This window comes from Dermacentor silvarum, chromosome 1 (genome assembly GCF_013339745.2).
Source record: "Dermacentor silvarum isolate Dsil-2018 chromosome 1, BIME_Dsil_1.4, whole genome shotgun sequence".
In the NCBI taxonomy this organism is placed as follows: domain Eukaryota; kingdom Metazoa; phylum Arthropoda; class Arachnida; order Ixodida; family Ixodidae; genus Dermacentor; species Dermacentor silvarum.
In genome coordinates this window covers 101,024,657-101,046,688 of record NC_051154.1, presented here as the reverse complement: position 1 = coordinate 101,046,688, position 22,032 = coordinate 101,024,657, and the positions used below count along the sequence as shown (strand labels likewise).

The 22,032-nt window shown below is 46.3% G+C and overlaps 1 protein-coding gene across 1 annotated transcript in view; it reads left to right on the top strand.

Moving 5' to 3' along the window:
- Positions 1 to 22,032, top strand: part of LOC119433655 (lens fiber major intrinsic protein) — a 41,832-nt gene continuing 19,800 nt past the window's right edge. The window contains exons 1-2 of the mRNA XM_037700908.2: positions 1 to 619; positions 7,392 to 7,472. Coding sequence (XP_037556836.1) covers positions 47 to 619; positions 7,392 to 7,472 — 654 coding nt within the window. The 5' untranslated portion in view covers positions 1 to 46. The remainder of the gene's footprint in view (positions 620 to 7,391; positions 7,473 to 22,032) is intronic.

The window sequence follows — 22,032 nt, the reverse complement described above, 5'->3', positions numbered from 1 at the left end:
GCGCGCACGGCTCATCGATCTCGGCAGCCGGTGGCTGGCGGCGGCCATGGCCAGCGCCCCGTGCTCGCCGCTGCGGCGCATGCGGCGCCTCATGGACTCGCTGCCCGAGGAGCCCCCGCCGTGCCGGCGCGAGCTGGCCAGCCGGCCCCTGTGGCGGCGCGTGTTCGTCGAGCTTCTGGGCAGCCTGCTGTTCACCGTGTTCACGGTGCCGCTGCAGCCGCGAAGGCCGCAGGCTGCCGACAGCGGACCCCTGCAGTGCAGCGTGGCGATGGGCGCGAGCGCGGCGGCGCTCGCGCACTGCCTCGCCGGCGACCTGAACCCGGCGGTGACACTGTCGCGGCTCGTCGGCCGTCGTCTGAGCGTGGTGCGCGCCCTGCTCTGCGTGGCCGCCCAGTGTTCGGGCGCCTGCCTGGGCGCCGCCGCCCTGTACGGACTGGCGCCCCGCGACCAGCGCCCCGCGCAGCAGCCGCCCCAGCAGCTGGCGCAGGGCCTGCACGCCAGCCAGGCCTTCGGGGTCGAGTTCCTGGGCACCGTGCTGGTGGCACTGAGCGCTCTTGCCACGGACCGCGCCGCCTCGGGTCCCCTGGGAGTCGCGTACGCGGCCGCCGCGCTATTCGCGGTGAGTGCGCGCGCGTGCACGCTGCAGGCCGCTCGCTACACCTGGCAAAAAAAAAAAAAGTGTGTGCGCCCCGCGTATTAGGCGTGGTGCCAGACACGTGTCCTGCACGTCACTTCGCGGCGTCTCACTCGCGCAAAAGGCGCAAAGCAGCTCTTCTGGTTCGAGCAAAGGAAGTGCTAATAGGGTTTGAAAAATTATGCGCCCGTGTTGTTTTCAAAACCACGTTCGTTTGTCTTTATACGGTAGAAAGTCGCTGCCAGTGCAGGCTGCTCAACGAAGAAAAACTGGAAGAAAATATAGTATGGAGATAAATTATAGGTGGTAACTAGAAAATACAAAGGAAGCACAGTTACCCTACTTCAGCCGTATGCTACTGTCAAGCAAAAACGAACATGCGTGAATAGTGTAGAGGCAGTCATTCACGAGAATCACCGAGAGGCGACCAGGTTAGCTTATCGCGTGTCCTCTCACAGAATGCACATGCCACCAGAAAACGCTGGCAGTGCGAAAGCGATACATCATGATACAACTGACTAGCAATTTTTCGTTGGATAAGCGCACAGTAGAAACATACATTTGTTAATTTTACCTGGTGTCGTACTATAAGAATGGATCTTTAATTTTGCTGCATACAGTCCTCAGCAGCGCTCAGCAGCGCAAGGAGAAAAAAAAAAGAAAGATCACTTAGCTAAGTAACACTCGCGATCGTGGCCTTCAAGCCGATGTCGTGTAACGAATTCTAAAAATACGTCATCATAAACATGGCTCCGTGGAACAGATGGGGATCGACAATGGTCGCTTAAGACTGAGAGCAGCACCGGCAGCTCCAGCGGCGGCGTGAAGGATTTCTCGTCAAGTGACAGTTCGAGTGTCTGAAAATGAGTGTGCTAATGGAGACGATGCAGTGAATTATTTTACCGCACACCACAACTTTACTCACCTTTGAAATGTATTCAAACTGTTAACCAATGAGTTTATCGAAAAGAAGGTACGGTTATAGCTTGGTCATTGTAATATCTCACGATTTGCTTCAAATCCAAGCATTCTTATTCAATTTGGTCATCGCGGGCATTAAACAGCCAATGCTCACATTCGAGTAATGTATTGCACAATTTCCTCGGATACGCTGATCGATATGCTAGTGGACGCCGAAAGCAAGTACCGAAAGAAACAACTGGACTAGACAAAAAGCGCTGTACGCGTGATATTGGTAAGCTTAGACCCGTGTTCACAAGACTGTTCGGGTTAAATGGGGTTTTGAATTTGGAACAGCGAAACACATGATAGCTACAGAAGAGGACACGCTGACTTCCAACACTTTGATGCTGCAAGAGGGGACTTACATAAACAAATCGAAAAGATAGATGAAGGAAAAACCGCACAAAAAAAATGAAACGTATTGTACGCATCGCAACCCTAAAGTAACATGTGCAGTAGAGATAGTATACGATGTTCGACAATCTTGGCGGCACGCATTACATTAGACAAATTGGAAGGTGTGTTAATGATGAGCTAAATGAGCACGAAAGCAACCTTAGAACGAAATAAGATACCAGATCGGTAATTCATAGCCAGCAGCGTGTATGAGTGGCCCGGATTTCAAGCGCAAAAAGATTCTTCACGCGCGTTGCAATCATTCGACAAGAAAAATCCTCGAAGCAAGTGAGATTAGTCGCTTGGGAATGCCATGCACTGCCATGACCTCACTGGCACTGTCCAATAAAGTGTTAAGGTATATGGACGTTACTGGCGGTAGTTATGACATGAGTACACATCAGTCCCACTTTATGCGTGCTGTTTCTTTTTTTTTTTCTTTTTTTCCCGTGCTGACGCGCTCGCACGTCAGCACATGAACGCTTCTTAATCTTGCGCCGGCCACTTGTTACATTACTTTCCTGCGCTGTTCTGATTTCATTGCTGTGGAAAGTTTGAGGTTCTGAGAAATTTAACTACTACATTTATGTCGATTTTACTTCGTGCAGAAGTGAAGACCGAAAAAAAGAAGAATGAAAGAAATACATAAACAGCAATTGACGCTATATTCGCCTCACTAAACCTTATAAAGAACAGTCAGTCACCCAGTTAAGCAATGACAGCGTCAGCCCACAAGCGATGATGTAAGATAGAGAGAGGTAAGGGTGTTGAAGAGGTTATTGACAGATAAAGGTTGCCGTGAAAATGTGTTTTCGTTTGTGCTGTCCTGTTCGTTCCTCTTCTGCCCGTGTTTTCCCGCGCATGCCTTTTTAAAAAAAAGCGTGTGTGAGGTGTTTTTGACTCGCTGACACTGGAACACGCCCTGGAAAAAGTGCTGGGGAGAGAGGCGAACGACCGCATTTACGCCAGAGGAGCTTGGCGAATACAGGCCAACAAGCCAGATTCGCAAAGCTTTTCTTTCGCAAGAACTGTTCGTAATTGTCCTGCCGCCTTCGCTAATGTTATGTGAGCTATCACGATTGTCTGGTGGCTGCCCCTACATAGTATACCTCCGTAGCCTATACGCACTGCTTTGTGAATACGAATGCAGAACCCCAGCGCTCCATCTGCATCCCCGACAGCTTTGTTGTGAAGGTTGAAAGTATCAATCAGCGGATACAAGTATACGCACTGCTACATTATTTCACTAATGATCTATATTGAAAGAATTAATCAACACAGCATGCTGTAAACATAGACAAAATGTTTTTTCCCAAAGCATGCGCCTCTTAGATTAGGCGTTCACAGAGTTGACTACAGTCCTATTTAGATTAACAAGTATTCTTACATTACAATAGTCCTCTTGTCAGCACGCTCCAGGAATGTTAAAAAATAAGAGATGCCTATATGCAACCTTGCGAATTTCGATCTTAAAGCCCTTCTCTGTCTTAAGTAAGCAAGTCTGGTATAAATTGAAAAATTAACTCTCCCGTTGAGTAAGTCTGGGCTATAGTAGCGGAGGCACAGTGTAAAATACGCTGGTGACATCTGCAACTTTTGTGTCGGCTTTCGCAGCTGTTTTGTTTCGGGGGGTACCAGCCTTAACGTATTGTTGCCCGCAATATTTCAATGCGCAATTTTTCTCTAGAACGTAATACTGGTAAATTTGTCCCATTAAAAGCGGCCCAGTACGCCTTGAATTACAGCTAAACTGTATAACGCCTTTCACTCGCATTTGATTCAGTCGTTTCTCGACAGGCTGTTTATCATTGAGAATATTCTGTTCGCATTCAGACTACTGAAAAGGGCAGAAAGAACGAATTCAACAAAGTTAAGGAGCTTTGGGCAGTTGCGCTTCGCATGTTCAACATGGGCATAGCACAGCAAATCTTTAAAGGGCAGGTGACTATACTAATTGTCAAATGTCCTATCAAGGAGCATAAGTATGCCAAGCAAGTTTCGTTTCCTTTCGTTTCCACTCATGCTGCTCAATCATATGGGTCGCCGTGCGCATTCGCCCGCAATGCCCCGCATTCTCGCATTAGAACGACTTCTGGCGATCACGTTCAGCTGTTTTCATTCAATATTTTTCTGCCGTTAATCCGTCTGCTGTGTCCAACGCGAGGCCTCTGCCGGTATGTTTTCACTGCTGCATATAGTCTAAAGTCAGCCGTCTTTCCATGCCTAAACATCATTCAATTGCAATGCAGTAGAGTTTATTTTGCTTTTCTTTTTTTAAGAAAGCTCGGCTTATAAGACAACGACGTCACTGCGAGCATGGTATCTTAAAACCGCCACTAACTAAACTCATTGTTCCACTTTAAGTTTCACCATGAGGCCGTATTTTGCGCGAATATTTTTATTTAACACATTTTTGTCCTTTGTCAATACCTCGCACGAAGCCGCGCCTTCGCTATCGCCAGAGTCGACCGGTGTGACAGATGATAACAAATGAATTTGAGGAAAATAATTCTACCAAAATACGGTTCCAGCTACTTCTTTTAGGTTTTCCAATTTATATTTTGATCTTTGTTGTTCACGCTGGCAATAATCAACAGGCTTCATATACTATATTTCACATTTGAGTATGTAAGCCTTTATGAGTTGATGAAGGTAAAAAAAAAAAATCCCAAGGAACAACCCTGCAATGACGTCAGCGTTATTCAGTAATACTCGCTCACTGCTGTTCAATGTGGGATAAAAGAGACACAGCTGAAAGTGCTACGTCAGTCAAGCGGTTAACTTCAAAAGTCAATCTATCTAACTTAACCAGCAGTAAGCATACCTTCTTTTCACATTTATTTTGTTTTACTTTCTTAGAAACAAGCGTACGAATGCTGCAAGAAGATGAAACATACATCGAGAACCATGTGGCCTGCATGTCTATCTTCCTAAACTGAGAAGCCATAACCAACAGTGTGTGTCGAACTCATTGAACGGGCCACTTGCAGATTTTTCAGCGTCGAAAGTGTATTGCAGTGTGCCATCCCTCTTTATTTCAAGTTCAAGTTTACGCTCTCGCTTTTGAAGGGCGAAAAAAACAGAAACTTCAGCCAGTTTCCCAGTAGTCGATAGATTTCAGCGGGCCAACCTCAAAATAAAACATGCTTGAGAGTTTCAGCGCCACTGTCAGGCACCATTTGTAAGAACAAGCGGTGTAAAGAAGACAAAACGCACGGCTTAGAACCCCCGTCGTAAGTAAGGAGTTAGAAAAGAAAGAGAAACACTCTTCTGTGGGCTTCGCCTATACGCCACCGCGTACGAAAGCTCTGGCCAGCGAGAGTGCCGTGTCACTGGTGAGTTAGGGGCGCTATACTCGGGCCATTTTCTTAACTTATATGATTCGACGCATACTCTAGAGAAGCGAGATTAACTCTGAGCACGAATTCCCGTTCGCAGCGCGCAGCAGGCATGTGTCCCGCTCCCGGCTCGCTGCCGTCTCCGCAAGTGGTATACGCGCGCGACACTGCGGCCGACGACGTACCCGGCGCGCCAGCGTGCCATTATCCTGTCGTGGCTGCGTGGGCTCGGCGCTGGGCCCATTTATCACGCGTACTGCGCTGGCCGGAGGACCACGAGAGGCGGAAATGTCTGCGGGCCTCCCGACCGGCCAGCCCGCAGTGTCGAAATGAAGCTGCGGCTTCGGGATATACGCGCGAAGGGAAGCAGGCTGGGTGACGACGTCTATTGCCTTTCAATGGAAAGGCCATCAGTCGGCTGGCCGCTGTCGCGGTCCGGCAGAAATTGCGGCCAAAATCGAAGTCGGCCAGACAGAGCTCGTCGCCCCTTGTGGCCGGGGCCACATAAATTTCTGCTTTGGGCCACCAGCCTTCTTGTTGGAATCCAATTGTGGTCTGGAAAAAAACAGAGGAAGAAACCATTATGGGAAGAGTCGCGCCAGCCGTGCGTCGTCCCTCGACCACGCGACGGCTGGCGCGAAATCTCCCGACTTTCCACGCTCGACTTCACCCCCTCCACCCCCCCCCCCCTTTTTTTTTACCCCCTTTTGACATCATTCCGCGAGCGCACTGACCAAACGGCTAAGTTGCGCGGGCCGCGAAGTGTCAGGACTGCCCAGTGAAAATTCTAAACATGGTCGATCCGGTGCGCTGGCGGGAGCGACATTGGGTCGTTGGGCAAGGCCAGCTATATAGGATAGCTTCTGTGTGATAAAGAAGCACTTCGGCGAGGCAATTATCTGCCACATAACCGCGAATCTTCAACGATGTATACACTTGCGATAGTGAACGATGCTACAAGTATAAAAATTTTCTGTTACAAGGTCCGTTAGTTACACGGGAATTCCAATATAGATTTCGTCACGAAACGTGTCTAGATGGTCGATGGCGTCACGTGTGTCCGTAAAACGCTCGTAAACAAAGCAAGCGGCGAACTGTGCGAATGAGGAAGCGTATATGGTTTACTCGAACGACAACAGGCAGCGCCCATACACTCACGCTAAGCAGTACGCCGTCTATAGTAATAAACACTCTGTAGATTATCTGTGCAGGTCCTATATACTGAATATTTTGTCTACTCATAAGTTGCTCTTATTTTTCCTATACATAAAACTTATAGGCATGCTGCGCACAAAGATTGATTAGAAGTGTTAGGCCGTATGTTTAGAAACATTACATATAGTCTTATATAAACTACGATCCACATATTGACTATATACTGAGAAACTGTACATATAAATTGTCTACAGATACTTAATACATGTAAGAAGGTAAACATTGATAGATTTTCTACAAACAATTTTCTTTATAGGCTGACCATCAGTGACACAACCGCTGACTCGATCTAATCTCCGCTTGTATTTGGCGCGCTTTGGCGGCGCCTCAATATTTTCATATCGGCACGATTGGCCGCCTAAAGCACACGGAGTATATCAGCAATGCCGTTCGCGCGCAAATAATTTTTCCCGACGGCTGAAAAGCAAACAAAAAGAATCTTCGCTAGCGGCCTTCAGGAATTGTTATTTCAACAAACATTGCTGAAGTTATGCAACAGCCTTAAAACGTCAGCGGTTGCAGAATTTTTAGCTTGATCGTTGTCGCTGATCGGACCAGTCAAAGAATTGTAAGGTGTTTCCGAAGCCTGCTTAGGCAAACAGAACTGCTTAGGCAAGCAATTTCCTGCAGATTTCTGAATTTACCCAAACCGAACTATTTATTCAAGAACATTTTGTTACACAAAGCTAGCTTTATTTAAGTTGTGTTGAAAATTTGGCAAGTATTGGTATGAATGCAAATAGAAAACAGTGCAGAACAAACAAGGCAGCATTTATACGGAACAATTTCACCACGTGTTCTTGAAAAAACAGCGCCATGAAGCACTTGCTCTTTCTCTCATGCAGTACCGCTTCACGGGCGCCGGCCTCAACCCGGCGCGCTCGCTGGGGCCCGCGCTCATCACGAACACGTGGAATCACCACTGGGTACGTGCCTTTCGTGCATCGAGTATCCTTCAAATACCGGGTTTGTGTGGTTCTCAAATACTGCACCCACCCGATAGATCACTGTGTGTGGCACTTGGAAATACGGACGCTCTACGCAACTGCAGCCAGCGTTACTTCTGAGCAGTTAGAAAAGTTTCAGGAAAGTAATGTACAGGGTAGGTCAGAAATACGGCTACACGCGTTATTTCATCTGTTTCATTGCATTATGGATACAGATACGACGCCATTCAAAAGGCCAATGTCTTAAGCTAACGATAGACCACCACAGCAAAACGAAGCCATCAATTCTCTCAAGTGTCGCACACAGCTTCGTGAAGCATGGATACTGGAATGTCGTGAATTCCTTCCTCAACTGTTGTTTTCAGCATGGCGATATCTCGCAGTTTCTTAAACGTAAACTGCTTCCTTAATATATCTCCATGTATGATGATCACAGGCTGCGAGATCAGGAGAGCAGGTTGGACATTATGTAGGCCCTCTACTTCCCACCAATCTCAGAGGGTAAAAGGTGGCGCAGAACGACGAGGACAGGAACACAGCGCAACATGGCGTTGTCCTAGTAGTTTTCCGCCGCTTGTTACCCTTCGAAATGAAAAACTAGCTAGCTCAAAATAAGATCCTGCCCACCAATTTGCTTGGCAATTCACGGTTCAAAAGTTTCCTCACCACAGTACCGTAATGAAAGGGTGCACACGCATAGTGGAATAATCAATGTTTGCGGTAAACATTTTGCGCCATCAGCACCGCAAGTTTATTGGGAATTTCAGTGTACTGTTCACCATCAATGTGTCGCAGGTTCACATTCATACTGGTACGAATAGCCCGCGCTGCGACAGTGACATGGTGCTCACTTTCAGCTTAGTCACGTGACTGTTACCTCAAATAAACAAATCCATCCATTATATTCCTTATACAGGGTGTTTCAGCGAACACTTTCAAAAATTCTTAAAGTGTGCCTGTGGCAGATAGCCCAATTCTAATTAATCAGCTGGTCTACTCGAAGAGGCGGACATTACTTGCACAAAAAATTGACATGCATAATCGACTAATTAACAAAAACTCACTAATTAAGTTTTTAACTAATTATCTGATGGCCCATATTGCAATTTACAAATTGTAGCCGTGGAGTTCGCAAGGCGGATACACTTGGAATTACTTCTCAGGATGACACCAGTATCGAGATATTAATTCCCTAACTTTGCGGAGAAATGCATTGGCGTTCCAGTTAATTTTGTGCTTCAATGCATAAAGCGACATTTTTTAAAGAATTTAACTGGAACGCCAATGCATTTCTCCGCAAAGTTCGGGAATTAATATCTCGATACTGGTGTCAGCCTGAGAATTAATTCCAAGTGTATCCGCCTTGCGAACTCCACGGCTACAATTTGTAAATTGCAATATGGGCCATCAGATAATTAGTTAAAAACTTAATTAGTGAGTTTTTGTTAATTAGTCGATTATGCATGTCAATTTTTTGTGCAAGTAATGTCCGCCTCTTCGAGTAGACCAGCTCATTAACTAGAATTGGGCTATCTGCCACAGGCAACCTTAAATAAATTCTGAAAGTGTTCGCTGAAACACCCTGTATATATTCAATACGCAATAAGATTGTGAATTTAAATTTCGCGATCGCGAAAGTGGCCGTTTGACATAAAGTCTAGAAAATTAGAGAACATTTCTAAAGCACAATCTTCGAAAAACAGTTCGGAGCTCACGTCTGGCGACAGCAGATGGTCTTATAGCTTGCTGCTCAGGGGGACAAATTTTATATATTGCATACTGCTTCACATAAGAAAAGTTAGATAAAATGATGGTTAACATGAATGTGCGTACGCTGAAGGTGATATCGACGACAGTTTGTCGTAATATACCACAATGCTTCTCATTATGTTATGTAAATTTCCATACCCACCGTGGTGGCTCAGTTAGCTAAGGCGTTGCGCTGCTAAGCACGCGGTCGCGGCGGCCGCATTTCGATGGAGGAGAAATGCAAAAACGCCTGTGTGCTTGCATTGTAGTGCACGTTAAGGAACCCCAGGTGGTCAATATTAAACCGGAGCCCTCCACTACGGCGTGCCTCATAATCAGAACTGGTTTTGGCACGTAACACCCCAGAAAGAAGATGTAAATTTCCATAGTATGATTGTTTATGCTCAAGAAAACAAGTAAAAAACTGCTTTCATTTCCAGATTTTTTTTTCTTTCCCCTTTTTAAGCACTCTATCTCTAGGTATCGGTATAGTCGCTTACACCCCCACCCTCCTTTTGTTTTTCGGAGCGATTGCTTCTTTAAAGACTGCTACCGGACATTGCATTGGTGGACAAGTGACCATCACCCCAGCTGCCTTCCTCTCCTCTCCTCTGGAAGAGGCCGGAAGCACACAGACAGCAGAACAATTTTACAGCAAGTACCTGCATAAAATTACTTCGAAGCAGGGAGAATCCTGGTGTTTCAAAATGAGCGATAGAGAGGGACTGACGTCGCCCAATTTGCACACCGCGCATTGTTTCCAACGTACGGTGGCCCGATGGTGTCGGGTATCCCTGGTTCGTGCGACTCTGCATTTAAAATTCAGCATAAAAATATGAGGGTCACACGCGAATGTGATCGGCTGCAGGGTAATACGAGAGAGATGTCACCGTGAAAAGTCCGCCAGTGTTGCCGAACAATTGAAAAAAGAAACAAGAGGCAGTGATCTGGAGAGGCTGTACACGAGCATAGGAAAGTGCGGTGGTAAATTGAGACAGTCATGGAAAACTCGAGCCAGAGTGAATAGTGACGCGTTTGTTGACAGATTCCTGCACAACGAGCCTTCCGCACGGGCAAATCAAATGGCGCAGCCAGATGAGACGAATTATTCAAAACATTTTATTTGTCGTAAGAAATTGTTTCCTTATTTTTATTTTATTTACTTATTCATTTATTTTTGCTGCGGCACAGCGTAGCAAGAAGAAGAAAAAACTGATAATATTTGAACACTGTGTCATAAATGACAGTTACTAGTTGGGTGGCATATATCTCACATCGTTGTTACCACGTCCTAACATTGTTTCGAAGATTTCATTACACCCGTAGAAAGATTTAAAAAATCAATGTCTGTTGTACGCTACTATGTCGTCACGGAGATGACATTGTCGCATCGTACACGGGCGCTAAATATCGGTAACGAATCTGGAAAGTACAGCATTCTCAAAAAACTCAATCCGTTACCAGTATAATTCTGTCGCTAAAATTGTAAGCGGAGACGTAGCCTGCTTTTGTTCCACTTTACTTCACAGATAACAAAGAAGCTTTGTTTGCCCCAGCAAGAAAGTAAATGGGAAAGAAAGATGAATATATTGTCTGTCTCCTCCGTGGCGTTTCTTTTTCTGTGAGGTTCGTTCATTCGTGAGCAAGGGAAAAGCATCATACTCGCTATTCTCTTCATTCTAGGCCACGGTGGGCTCTCGCGAGCGCGGGAGAATGAAAGGTGCGCAGGACACCGAAAGACGCAGAAAAAGGAGCCGCCACCGGCAAGCGTGCTCCGCCGCTTCGCTCCGCTGCGCGAGAGAAAGCCTCCCTCACGTCAGTCGCGAAACAGCAAACGGACTCGTCTATTGTCGCGTACACACTTACCCCCGGTAGAACAACGGAAAAAGGCGGGAGGCGAAAGCGAGGGAAAAGACAAAAGCGCGCCCGGCTCTCCGAAACGAGCCCATTGTTCGAAGACCGCCCCGGGTCGAGATCGTAGCCTCTGTTTCCTCTCGACGACTTGTTACAGGTTCATCTCCCTCCTCCTCTGTGCTCACCGCCGCGGCTGCTGCTGCTTCTGCGCTCTACACGTATGTTACAGGGGACCGCGTCGCAATACCTTCGCACCGGAGTTCCGCTCTCTTCGTTCCAGAGAAGCGCCTGCCCTCCCTCAGCTTCCGGTCCTGTTTTCGATCCATTCATTTTCTTTCTCTATACTTGTTTTCTTCTCAGTAGCCCCAGTACAAAAGAGCTGGTTTATGGCGGGAGCTCGGCTCCGTTGCAGCGTGATGGTTGCGTGCCTCGCCTTTCCGCGTCCGGGGCATTTAATCGAACCGTCTCTCTGTTGGCGTTCGAATGCCCTGCGGGAGCAAGCGTTGGTGCTGTCGCTATGCCAACGACACTTGCTGGGGACCCGGCTTCACGCCCCTCGACAAAAAAGGCAGCCTCTGACGTTCCTCCGCTGCATGACCTTCCTTGTCGCAAATTTATCTGTCCACCTAAAGAAAAATAAATAATAAAAAGACCGCACGCGCGCGCGCATAAAACGGAACGACGGTACTGACGCGGAAGTGCAGGAAGGAAAAATTAAGCAAACTGCGCCAAGAGGGAGGCGCCGAGGCGTGAAAAACAAGCAGAAGGGTCGAATATCGCTGCACGCGGCAGGGTAGGTCGTTTATATGTCATTAATCGACATTGCGGTCATTCGAGAGAAAGAGTTGTGATTTACGATCGAGCGAACTGCGAGAGTCCGATGGAGAACAGTGGGTATCTCTAGCTTCTCTTATTTCCCCTCTTCCTTTTGTTCTTGTTTTTATTTAGCTCTAACAAGCATGGGTTGCAGAAGTAAAAAGAGGATTGCAGGGCTCCTAAAATGAAAGAAATAGTCATCGATAAATACCTGCATGGCTTGCTGGCTTCTAGCTTTTTTAGTTTCACTGCGGCAAATCCAAGAATTTGGTCCGCATTCGTAAAGCCGTTCGTTCGCATGAACTACTCTAGAGGAGGAGCGACGGCCAATCGTGATAGCAGACGCGCAGGCCAATGACAAACAGACATTAATATCGAGAGAAAAAATCGGCTTTCCAAATCCAACCCCTTATTCCGCGGGATCGGTGTTTCACCACAGGGTGTGAAATTCTCTGCTGCGACAGTAGTTACGTATGAACTGGCAACTAGGTTTGCTGTGTCCGTTCGTCCCCCCGTTTGTCGGTTGTGTCCGTTACATTGTCGTCATCATTCTGTCGCCGAGTCGCGTAGTCGTCGTCGTTAGGCCATCTCTTTTTATCTCTCAGTTCCCCCCTCGCCCTAGAGGGAGGAAGTACGAAACGTTGCTCAGCGCACGTCACTGGGCGTCGCACTTATACCACTGCGACTATGGCAGCTCGGAGTCGGACGGTTCAGCCACTCAGCTGTCGCGAATATGTACATTTTTTTCTTCTTCTTCCTTTTTTTACATGATGGAAAGAAAAGAATATATACGTGCACGAAGTATTCGTGGTGGCCGAAACAAGCCATAGTCGCGTCTATACAAGCACAGCACCAACGCTGCACAGGACAGCTAACACCGCAAACACTTCCTCCATGCGATAAGCGATGACATTTCGAAGCTAAAGACTGAAATAAGCATAAGCCCTTCATCAACAGAGAATGCCAGTGAGGTCGGAAGTCACTGTGTTCATAAAAGGTTTTCAGCTGCGGAGTAATTTCTACGAAATGCAATAGAAGCAATCGGTTCAGTGTTCCGTCTAACGTGCGAGATATCTATAAAGTGCGCAACTATATGAGTAGCAACATGTCAAGCGGCACATCGTTGCTGCCAGTTGCCAAGAGATATCGCATGGTATCAGAACTGAGATCGAACTCGTTCTCTAAATTTCTCTAAAGGACATCCTAAAATTGCGTCCTCGTAGCTAATAAAACGGCGCTGTGTGGTTTCCGGTACGTTATTATAGGTTACAATTAATCGAAGACACAAAAATACCTTTCGCGCGTACCAGGTTTTAACAAGCAATGGTTAAGTACGAACCTAATAAAGTAATGTTATGGGGCGAAGATAATTAGGAACTTTACACCACGCTCGTGCAAGTACGTCATGTCAAGACAAGCCGAAGTATAGTGAGGGGCACATTGAGGGCGGAAAAATTACAGCTCTTATAGTGTTCAAGTTTTACGCGCGACAGAGGAAAAAAAATCTTTATTTTAGAGCTTAAGTGACCACAAGTTTACGGCTTCCTCACATTATCACCAGAGAGAGATGTAATGCGAATAAAATTGGGAGGGGGGGGGGGGGGGGGGGATTCTATCGTTCGATGATCTCCCACTAGACATTCGTATTTAATAAACCACTTGGCGCCACTAAGGGGTGTCGCGTTGACGCCGCTCCCCTCGCCCTCAGCCTTAGCACGATGAAGAGCTTCGCATTATTTTACCATCGCTTTTTGAAAACGACGCATATTTAATACCCGAACGCCTTTCAAGCGAGGGACGCGTTGCTCTGGTGTTTTGGGCAGCCCGATGTTTCCGCGCTGCTATGGTCCGACGACGCCATGTCTCCGCCGCAGCAGCGACCACCTTCTCTTCGGACACGACACTCTTCTTGGGGAGACACATCTTAGCAAATAACGCACTCCACACCGCCGACGCCTTAGGTAGCGAGCGGAAAGGGTCATGCATTCGGCCACACGCCCTGCGCAACCCTTGGAGCCCAGAAAAAGATGCAATCGGTGCAGCGATAAATTCCGCATCCTCCACTCCTCATTTCCGATGACGGCGACACCAACGTCATGTGACGCAGACGAAATGGCCTGTGCCTGCCTCTTCCTCCCCGCCGCCATCACGCCTTGGCATATTTTCTTCTTCCTTCGCCTCCACATGCCTCCTCCTCTCTCTCAGCTGTTTTCGATGATAACCCACAAAGCCGAGCGCCCTTCAATGATTCGTATATAAGGTGTCCCAGCTAATGTTAGACAAACTGTACAAAGAAAAAATTTTAAAAAAATGATTGCGAAAAAAAAACACATTTTGCAAAATTGGATGTAAAGACCTACGGTGTTCGGTCGTCAGACCTCTCAAGACCGAACACCGTAGGTCTTATAATTGTATCTTGCACCATGTTTTTTTTTTCTTTACAACTATATCAAAGCCTCTCCGACAGGACTGCCGAACTCCAGCTAGGCTCCGTCGCATCTTCCATATTGCAACTTGGCAGCAAAGGAACTCCACAGGGATCAGTACTATCCCCTTTCCTATTTAACATCTCTCTTATACCGCTAGCTACCGCACTTAGCACAATCCCTGATTTGAGACACTCACTATACGCTGACGATATCACCCTCTGGGTTAATACCGGAAGTGATAGTGCGATAGAGGAAACACTACAAGCAGGAGCAGATCAAGTGTCATATCATGTGAATCAAATAGGCCTGTCATGCTCCCCCCAAAAGTCAGAACTTCTGATTATAAGGGCTCAACCACGAGCAAAGACACCTCACCCGGACATCAAGGTGATGGTAGATGGCACGTACGTACAAGAGGTGCAGACCCTTAGAATTCTGGGGATGCACGTACAAAACAACGGAAAGAACGCATTCACCCTGTGCAAAATCATAGGATGCGTTAGCCAAACAAACAGGCTAATTAGGCGAGTAGCAAACAAGCATAAAGGCATGAAGGAAGCGGATCTCAGGCAACTTGTCCAAGCCTTCGTCCTGAGCCGCATAGTATATTCCCTTCCTTACCTGCACCTCTACCCGGCTGAAAAGAAGAAAATCGATTGCCTAATTAGACAGTCATACAAATCAGCCCTTCACCTCCCTAGATACACGGCTAATGAGAAGCTCCTTGAATTGGGAATTCACAATACCCTATAGGAGCTGGTCGAGGCACACAGGCTAGCCCAACTGGAGAGGCTATCCAAAACTCAAGTAGGAAGACACATACTGGAGGACCTGGGGATCCGATACGGATCCACACACTCCTCAATATGTAAACTTCCCCTAATATACCACAGAAATTTAAGGATAGACCCAATACCAAAAAAACATGCATCCTGAACATCACAAGGACAGAAGGAGAGCAAGAGCTAAAGCTCTACATAAACACTACTCGGGTCTGCAGGATATAGTCCACGTCGACGTTGCGGAGTACCCAAGTCGCGAGATGCCTTCTATCTAGGCATAGTCAACAATCAAGGCCAGGCCCACTCCGCAGCAACAATTTGTTGCATGCATGCAGAGGAAGCAGAAGAGGCAGCTATAGCTCTGGCTATAAATGGCACCACCGCGGAAATCATTTTTAGCGATTCCAAAACCGCAGTTAGAAACTTTGCCAGTGGCAAAATCCACAAACCGGCCATGCAAATTCTAAACAAATATCCACCATAATGAAACTTTTGCGCACACAACACGAAACCACAACGAAGAAGTACACAGGACTGCGCTAGTCCTTGTGTACTTAATTCTTCGTTGTGGTTTCGTGTTGTGTGCGCAAAAGTTTCATTATGATGCCAAACCAACTAGCCCGCCTATCCGTGTTAATGAAATATCCACCGCCTGATCGCCAGATTCAAATCATCTGGGTCCCAGCACATTCCTCGCACCCAGGAAATGAGGCTGCCCACAATTATGCCCGAGGTTTCGTCAGCCGGGCGGTGGAAGGCCTCGACCTGGGTTCAGCGAGGGATCGCATGGTGACATTCCATGAAATTACTATGCACTACCGCGAAGGTAGACAAAAATACCCCCCTCCGCATAAATCACTGAATAAACTGCAACAGGTGACCTGGAGACAGTTGCAGACTGGCTCATTTGCCAACCCTTACAAGTATTCACTAATATATCCGGGCTGCTTCTCACCTAAATGCAAGAACTGCAACGCCTATAAAGCGGACCTGACACATATATTGAGCGACTGCCCCGGGCTCAAACCTAGGGCGGAACTGGAACTTAATAACACTTCAGACTGGGAGGTAGCGGTGTCCAGCTCGGATCCCGCAATCCAGCTCCGGACCGTCAACTGTGCTTTGGAGGTCGCCGAAAGTCAAGGGCTTACGGCCACCTCACGCCGCCTAGCAGAAGAAACCCAGTAATTTAAATAACTCTGCATCTGACGAAAATAAAGTTTTCCCTCCTCCTCTTAAATCTTTTCATGCGTTAGCATTCTTTGGGTACTTCACGTACTTTCCGGGGGCTATGTGTATCTTTCTATCTATCTGCATGTTTGTATGCTTGTATGTGACCATTTTCCCGCCTACCTGGGTAGTCAGTGAACGTCTTTGAAGATAACTTGGGTTACTAGGTACATGCCACTGGGGATGTGCCGCTCTGCAATGGCGAAAAAGATCCCTTGAATTTCTCCGACGCTGAGCGGAATCGCACTCGCGTCGCAAGCTTTCCTCAGAGACAGCAACCCAACGCACTAGCAGGCTGCGCCACAAATGCACTGCGTATGTGCCGCCTTTCAAAATGATCGCACTTCACGCCAACTCTTTAGTGAGCATGAACGCAGTGGGTATGTGCCGCTCTTGAATAAACCTCTCCCCAACTCGGGTCACTGATAGCTGTCGCATCAAAGAAAGTAATCATGAACGGATTCCCAGAAATAGAGTCATGAAGGAAAAAAGTACGTTGAAACTACTAAATCGGGTGAAATGTTGACGAGGTTCGCCTGCGATAATGCCCGTAGCAACGGCTGAGAGCATCCACAAAAAGAAGAAAAAAAGAAAGGAAACGAGAAATTATTGGTCAGGAGTGTCACTACGTGGCTGAGCTATCGCGCATCTTCCGGGCTTGGAAGTTTGTGCATGCAGGGGTCGTATAGCGTTCGCGACGCAGTCTCAAAATATAGTGGCACTTGTGCGCGTATTTCGGAGGCCCCAGCAGGCAGTTAGCTCAAACTGCATAGCTGGTGCGCGATTCGGGAGTCGTTCGCAGCACGGCTTTCGGCGCAAATGACATTCTCAGCATTCCACTCGCAAAGACGGATCTTCGCAATCTTGGAATTTATTCAACAAGGTGTCATTGCCAGGCCGTCATTTTCATACCGCCGTTGTTATCATCGTGTGTTCGTCGTTACGGCGTACAGTTGGGGGACTTGACACAGGATTACTGGAGTTCTTGTATAAAACTGCTGGTATAGTCAACGAGTGACAGCAGTTACTCGAGTAATTGCTGTCGCAGTAATTGAGTTCAGAGCTGAAGTCGGCAGTTGTTTTATTATTTTTTTTTATCGTGCGGTTTCAGCAACACTTTCTTGTTCGAACACTACGGGCTCTAGTCGTGACAAAAAATTCGAGATAACTTGCCCTTTATGTCACAAGATTCAGAACAACGTGTATTTAGAGCGTAAGGGGTGACAAGCGGCAAGATGGATAGCGTAAAACAGTTAAATAAGCAAAAGAAGAGTGAGTATACGAACATTCAAAGCGCTTACGAACGCCTACGTGACCCGCGGCGGTGGCTCAGTCAGCTAAGGCGTTGCGCTGCTGAACACGAGATCGCGGGATCAAATCCCGGCCGCGGCGGCCGCATTTCGATGGAGGCGAAATGCAAAAACGCTCGTGTGCTTCCGTTGTAGTGCATGTTAAAGAACCCCAGGTGGTCAAAATTAATCCGGATCCCTCCACTACGGCGTGCCTCATAATCAGAACTGGTTTTGGCACGTAAAACCCTAGAAAGAAGAAGAACGCCTGCGTGCAGGAATTGAACACGCCACGCAGACTAAGACATCTTTCCATGAAACTTTTCTCTTTTAATACGAGAGCATTACTTGGTTCATTGCGTGAGTCCACCGTCATCAAAAAGCCGTGGCAGAAAAACGGCACCCAAATTACGTCATCTTCATCTAACTAAAACAAAAAGTAGCCACGGTAAGATTTCGAGCATCTGCTCTACCGCCACTGCATGGTACCGGAGAAGCCGAGCGCGTTAACCACTGCGCCACCATTTTTTTTTTGTACATGGTATTTATTGCATCATGTATATACGAGAAACGTAATAAACGCGAGAAACGTGCAAGCACTAGCCAACACATCTCGTATTCATGGCCTAGAAAGGACCTATAAATCACGCTGCGCACACCATGCACCACACATAAACTACAAGTAGTTCTGAACTTTAAAAAGTGTCAACGACAAGCAAATTATCAAGAGGTATTACTAGTCCGGTTGAAACTCTGTTAAGTCGTACATGTCCTTCCAAGTGACCTATCATTTGAGCATACTGAAATTTCGACGAAACAATGTGTTCAGCGTTTCGTTCGAACATGCGTGTCTCATATGCTATGTAGTCCAATTAGGAAAAATATATCAAATGGCGCGTCTTCTCCGTGGGGTGCAATCAAGTATCGGATGGTATGCTGATTCAAAATGAAGTCTTTCTTAAGAGTACTTTGAAGCACATCCCAAAATAATATTGCATCTTTACAACTTATGAAGCAATGCTCTATGTTTTCGGTTACATCGCAAAGGTGACAATTCATAGTAGATACAACAGTGCCTTTTTTGTGCTACCAATTGCTTTCACAGGTAGTTTTTAACTGTGAAATTTAAAGTAAAATGTTTTTGTACAAAATGCATCTTGCGGACTAGCTGAAGTACGTCATAGCCTGGCAGACTGAAGAATGTGGGACGCCAAAGGGGAAGTGGGGAAATCGTTGATATCAAACCTTTATACAGCTGTTTTCTGGACACTGTGCAGAGATATTCTGTAGAAAATCGAACCAAGAGGAACTGCACAGCGTAATATAATTCATACATAAAACACCACAAATAAGGTCATTCAGAATATTGGGATGAAACTACCAGGTTGAATAAAGCATTGCCTAAGTTAACTTGTATGAATGATCGTAGTATTTCGTGTGAAATATCTCGAAAAAGCAAGAAACGACAAACAGTTTGTCGCACAAATAGATGCACCAGACCAAATCCACTAGCACATATGGGTCTAAAGATATTACCTCGCCTCATAGGCTCATAGGTAGAAGACCACACAAAAGTACCGAATATTCTGTGAAAACGTCGAATGTAAGTCCGGGCTCAATGAAGTATCTACAGTACATAAAATATTTTTGTAGCCAGGAACAAGTTACAAGCCGCCGCCCTACAAAATACAGAAAGACGGTGTGGCGTAAAGGTATCCGCATTACGTTGAAGTGCCGGTACACGTTTTCGCCAGAAATGTGCACTAAGCTTATACGCATCAAACGGAACACCAAGGCCGGCATTTAGGTGGTACGGTTGTCCATTCTATACCAGCATAGTGAGTCGGTGTACATCCCCATAAACCAAAGACCTGAGCTCTGTGACCAATTTATCTGGGTACTAGAAGCTTTACCAAAATTTTCAGTCAATGATATAACTTTGTCACTGCTCGGTTTGTCTGAGCAGAAAAAGGAAATATCATCTGCGTAAGCCAATACTTTGAGTTCATTGCCCAAAATGTTAAAACCATGAATGTCACTGCACATTAGAATGCTCATACACAATGGCTCTAAATAAAGGGAAAATAGAAGTGGCGATAACAGACAACCCTGTTTTACAGAGGAAAGAATAGAAACCGGCCGATAATTTGTAGAATAGACTCAATGATGCTGGTAGAACAGTAAGTGTAGCACATGCGAACACCTTTGTAAACAACGGAGCCAACATTAACGTATTCTAAATGTTTGAAAAGGAAGGCGTGGTTCACCCGGCCAAATGCTTTTGCTAAATAGATCTGAAGCAGTGCGAAGTGGTCACAGTGGGATGAGAAATACTGAAGAGCTGTTCGGGATAGATGTAAGTTGGTTTGTATGAAACTGCCTTTAATCCGCAAGTCTGGTGATGTCCAAAAAGTAATGACATTCATACTGGTGTCGATTAGATAAGACTTTTGTATAAATTTTGTAGTCTACATTCGTCAGTGTAATGGGTATATAGCATTCTACAGACCCAAACTTTTCTTTGTCACTACTTTTAGGAATTAAGATAATACGATTTTAGTAAATGATCATGGTAGGAAATCTTCATCAAAACCAGCAGTAAGTACTTTAAGTAAAACAGGGATGAATATAAACTTAAAGGCTTTATAAAATTCTCCGGAGATTCCATCACGACCTGGTGTTTTGGAAAGCGGTAACTAATCAATGCCAAGTTCTATCTCTTGTTGGGAAAATGGTACATTAATAACAGAACCATCATCCTCTGAGATAGGGTTCACTAGGAAGACGAAATGTGTCAGGATATCAGCATTTCGCATATGAGTAGAGCTGAACAGCGTTGTATAATATCTTTGAAATTCCTTGATAATATCTTCTGTGTTTGTGACAAGCGCACCATTAGAATATATGTCTGTGATACGCTTAGAATTTGCATGTTGACGCTCATCAAGTAGCCCTTGGCGCGTTGGTTCTTCAGAGTGCAAGGCAATGATTGTACGTGAGCGAATACGAGCACATCCATAGCGTTCAGCATCGGGTTTCTGAAGATGGCTTTTAACAAGCGTGATTTCGTTTATACATGCACCAGGCGCTTTTGATTCCAGCTCACGAAGGTTATAAAGACTTTTCCACAACGTTTTTTATTCGCACTTTTTGGGAAACGACCTTATGGATCTAATTCCGATTGCTATCTCGCGAATTCCCAGTTTAAACATTCCCCAAGCTGCAAACGAGTGTAAATTCTTACAAAAGCTATATGTTAGCAATTAACGTACTCGAGATATGGAGTCTTTATCGCTAATTAGGCTTACATTAGGCTTCCATAGTGTCCACTTGGGCTTGAAATTAGTGCGACCATTACCACCAACCTGGGCAATCACCAGTGATCGGAGAATGAAATAGGCTGCACTTCACGTGAAATGCGGCAATCTAGGAGTGCTGCATTGCGTCACCATTGCAACAGGCGACAGTGATGAATATGTTCGAGCCTGTGCACGGGGTTGGGCTCTGCCTGGCGGGCGATTCACTAGTTCGCAGAGCGAACGGCGGCGGAGCGAGCACGGCGAGCCGCAGCCGCTTGCTCTGCCTTTCGCGTTGTCGGGGTCCCGCAGACGCCGTCGCCGGAGCCAATACTGATGACGACGACGAATAAGATGGAACGCGCTTCAGATAACCCGTCGGACGACGACTACGACATCCCCCCACAGTATCAGGTGGAAGTTCGCCTACGAACCCGATGAGAAATGTTGTGTCGGAAAAGTACTGTCATCGCTCGGCTAAGTGGTGTCATCGTGCTGAGAAGTAGTGTCATCGAGAAAGAACACTCAACGCAATCTGCGTGAAACACTGCTTTAATGAGAACTGTGGAAATAAAACTCAGCTGGCAGATCGCAATATGTCCGATTTGCCGTCTTGCGTTGTTGCGACCTCATAAGCAGCAGCATTACACTCGGAAACATTTCACCGCATAACTAAACTCAGCGATGTAACTCAGCGGCACAATCGACGACAAGTAATGCTCTCGTACTTACACATCATAAGAATTGCTTAGGTGGCTCCATCGTGTTTTTTTTTATGTTTAAGTCGTCGGTTTCGGAACAAAATTACTATTCCTTCCCCGCACGTTCATCTCCACCACAATTCCTTTCAGAGAAGCGAAAAATTTATTCCCAAACAACAAAAAGTAATAAATAAAGAGTGACGGAGCGAAACACGGGCAGTTTCATTCCTCTTTCTCCTTTTTTTCTCTCGTTTTCTAAGAAAAGGAATTAACCGCAGGAAATGATTTCGAGGCTATTGTTCGATCCCTCCTAAAGGAAGGACGGACGGCACCACCACTCTGTTTCGTCGATAAGGCAGACGCGCCGGCGACCGGGTTCAGAAGTAGCAGGAT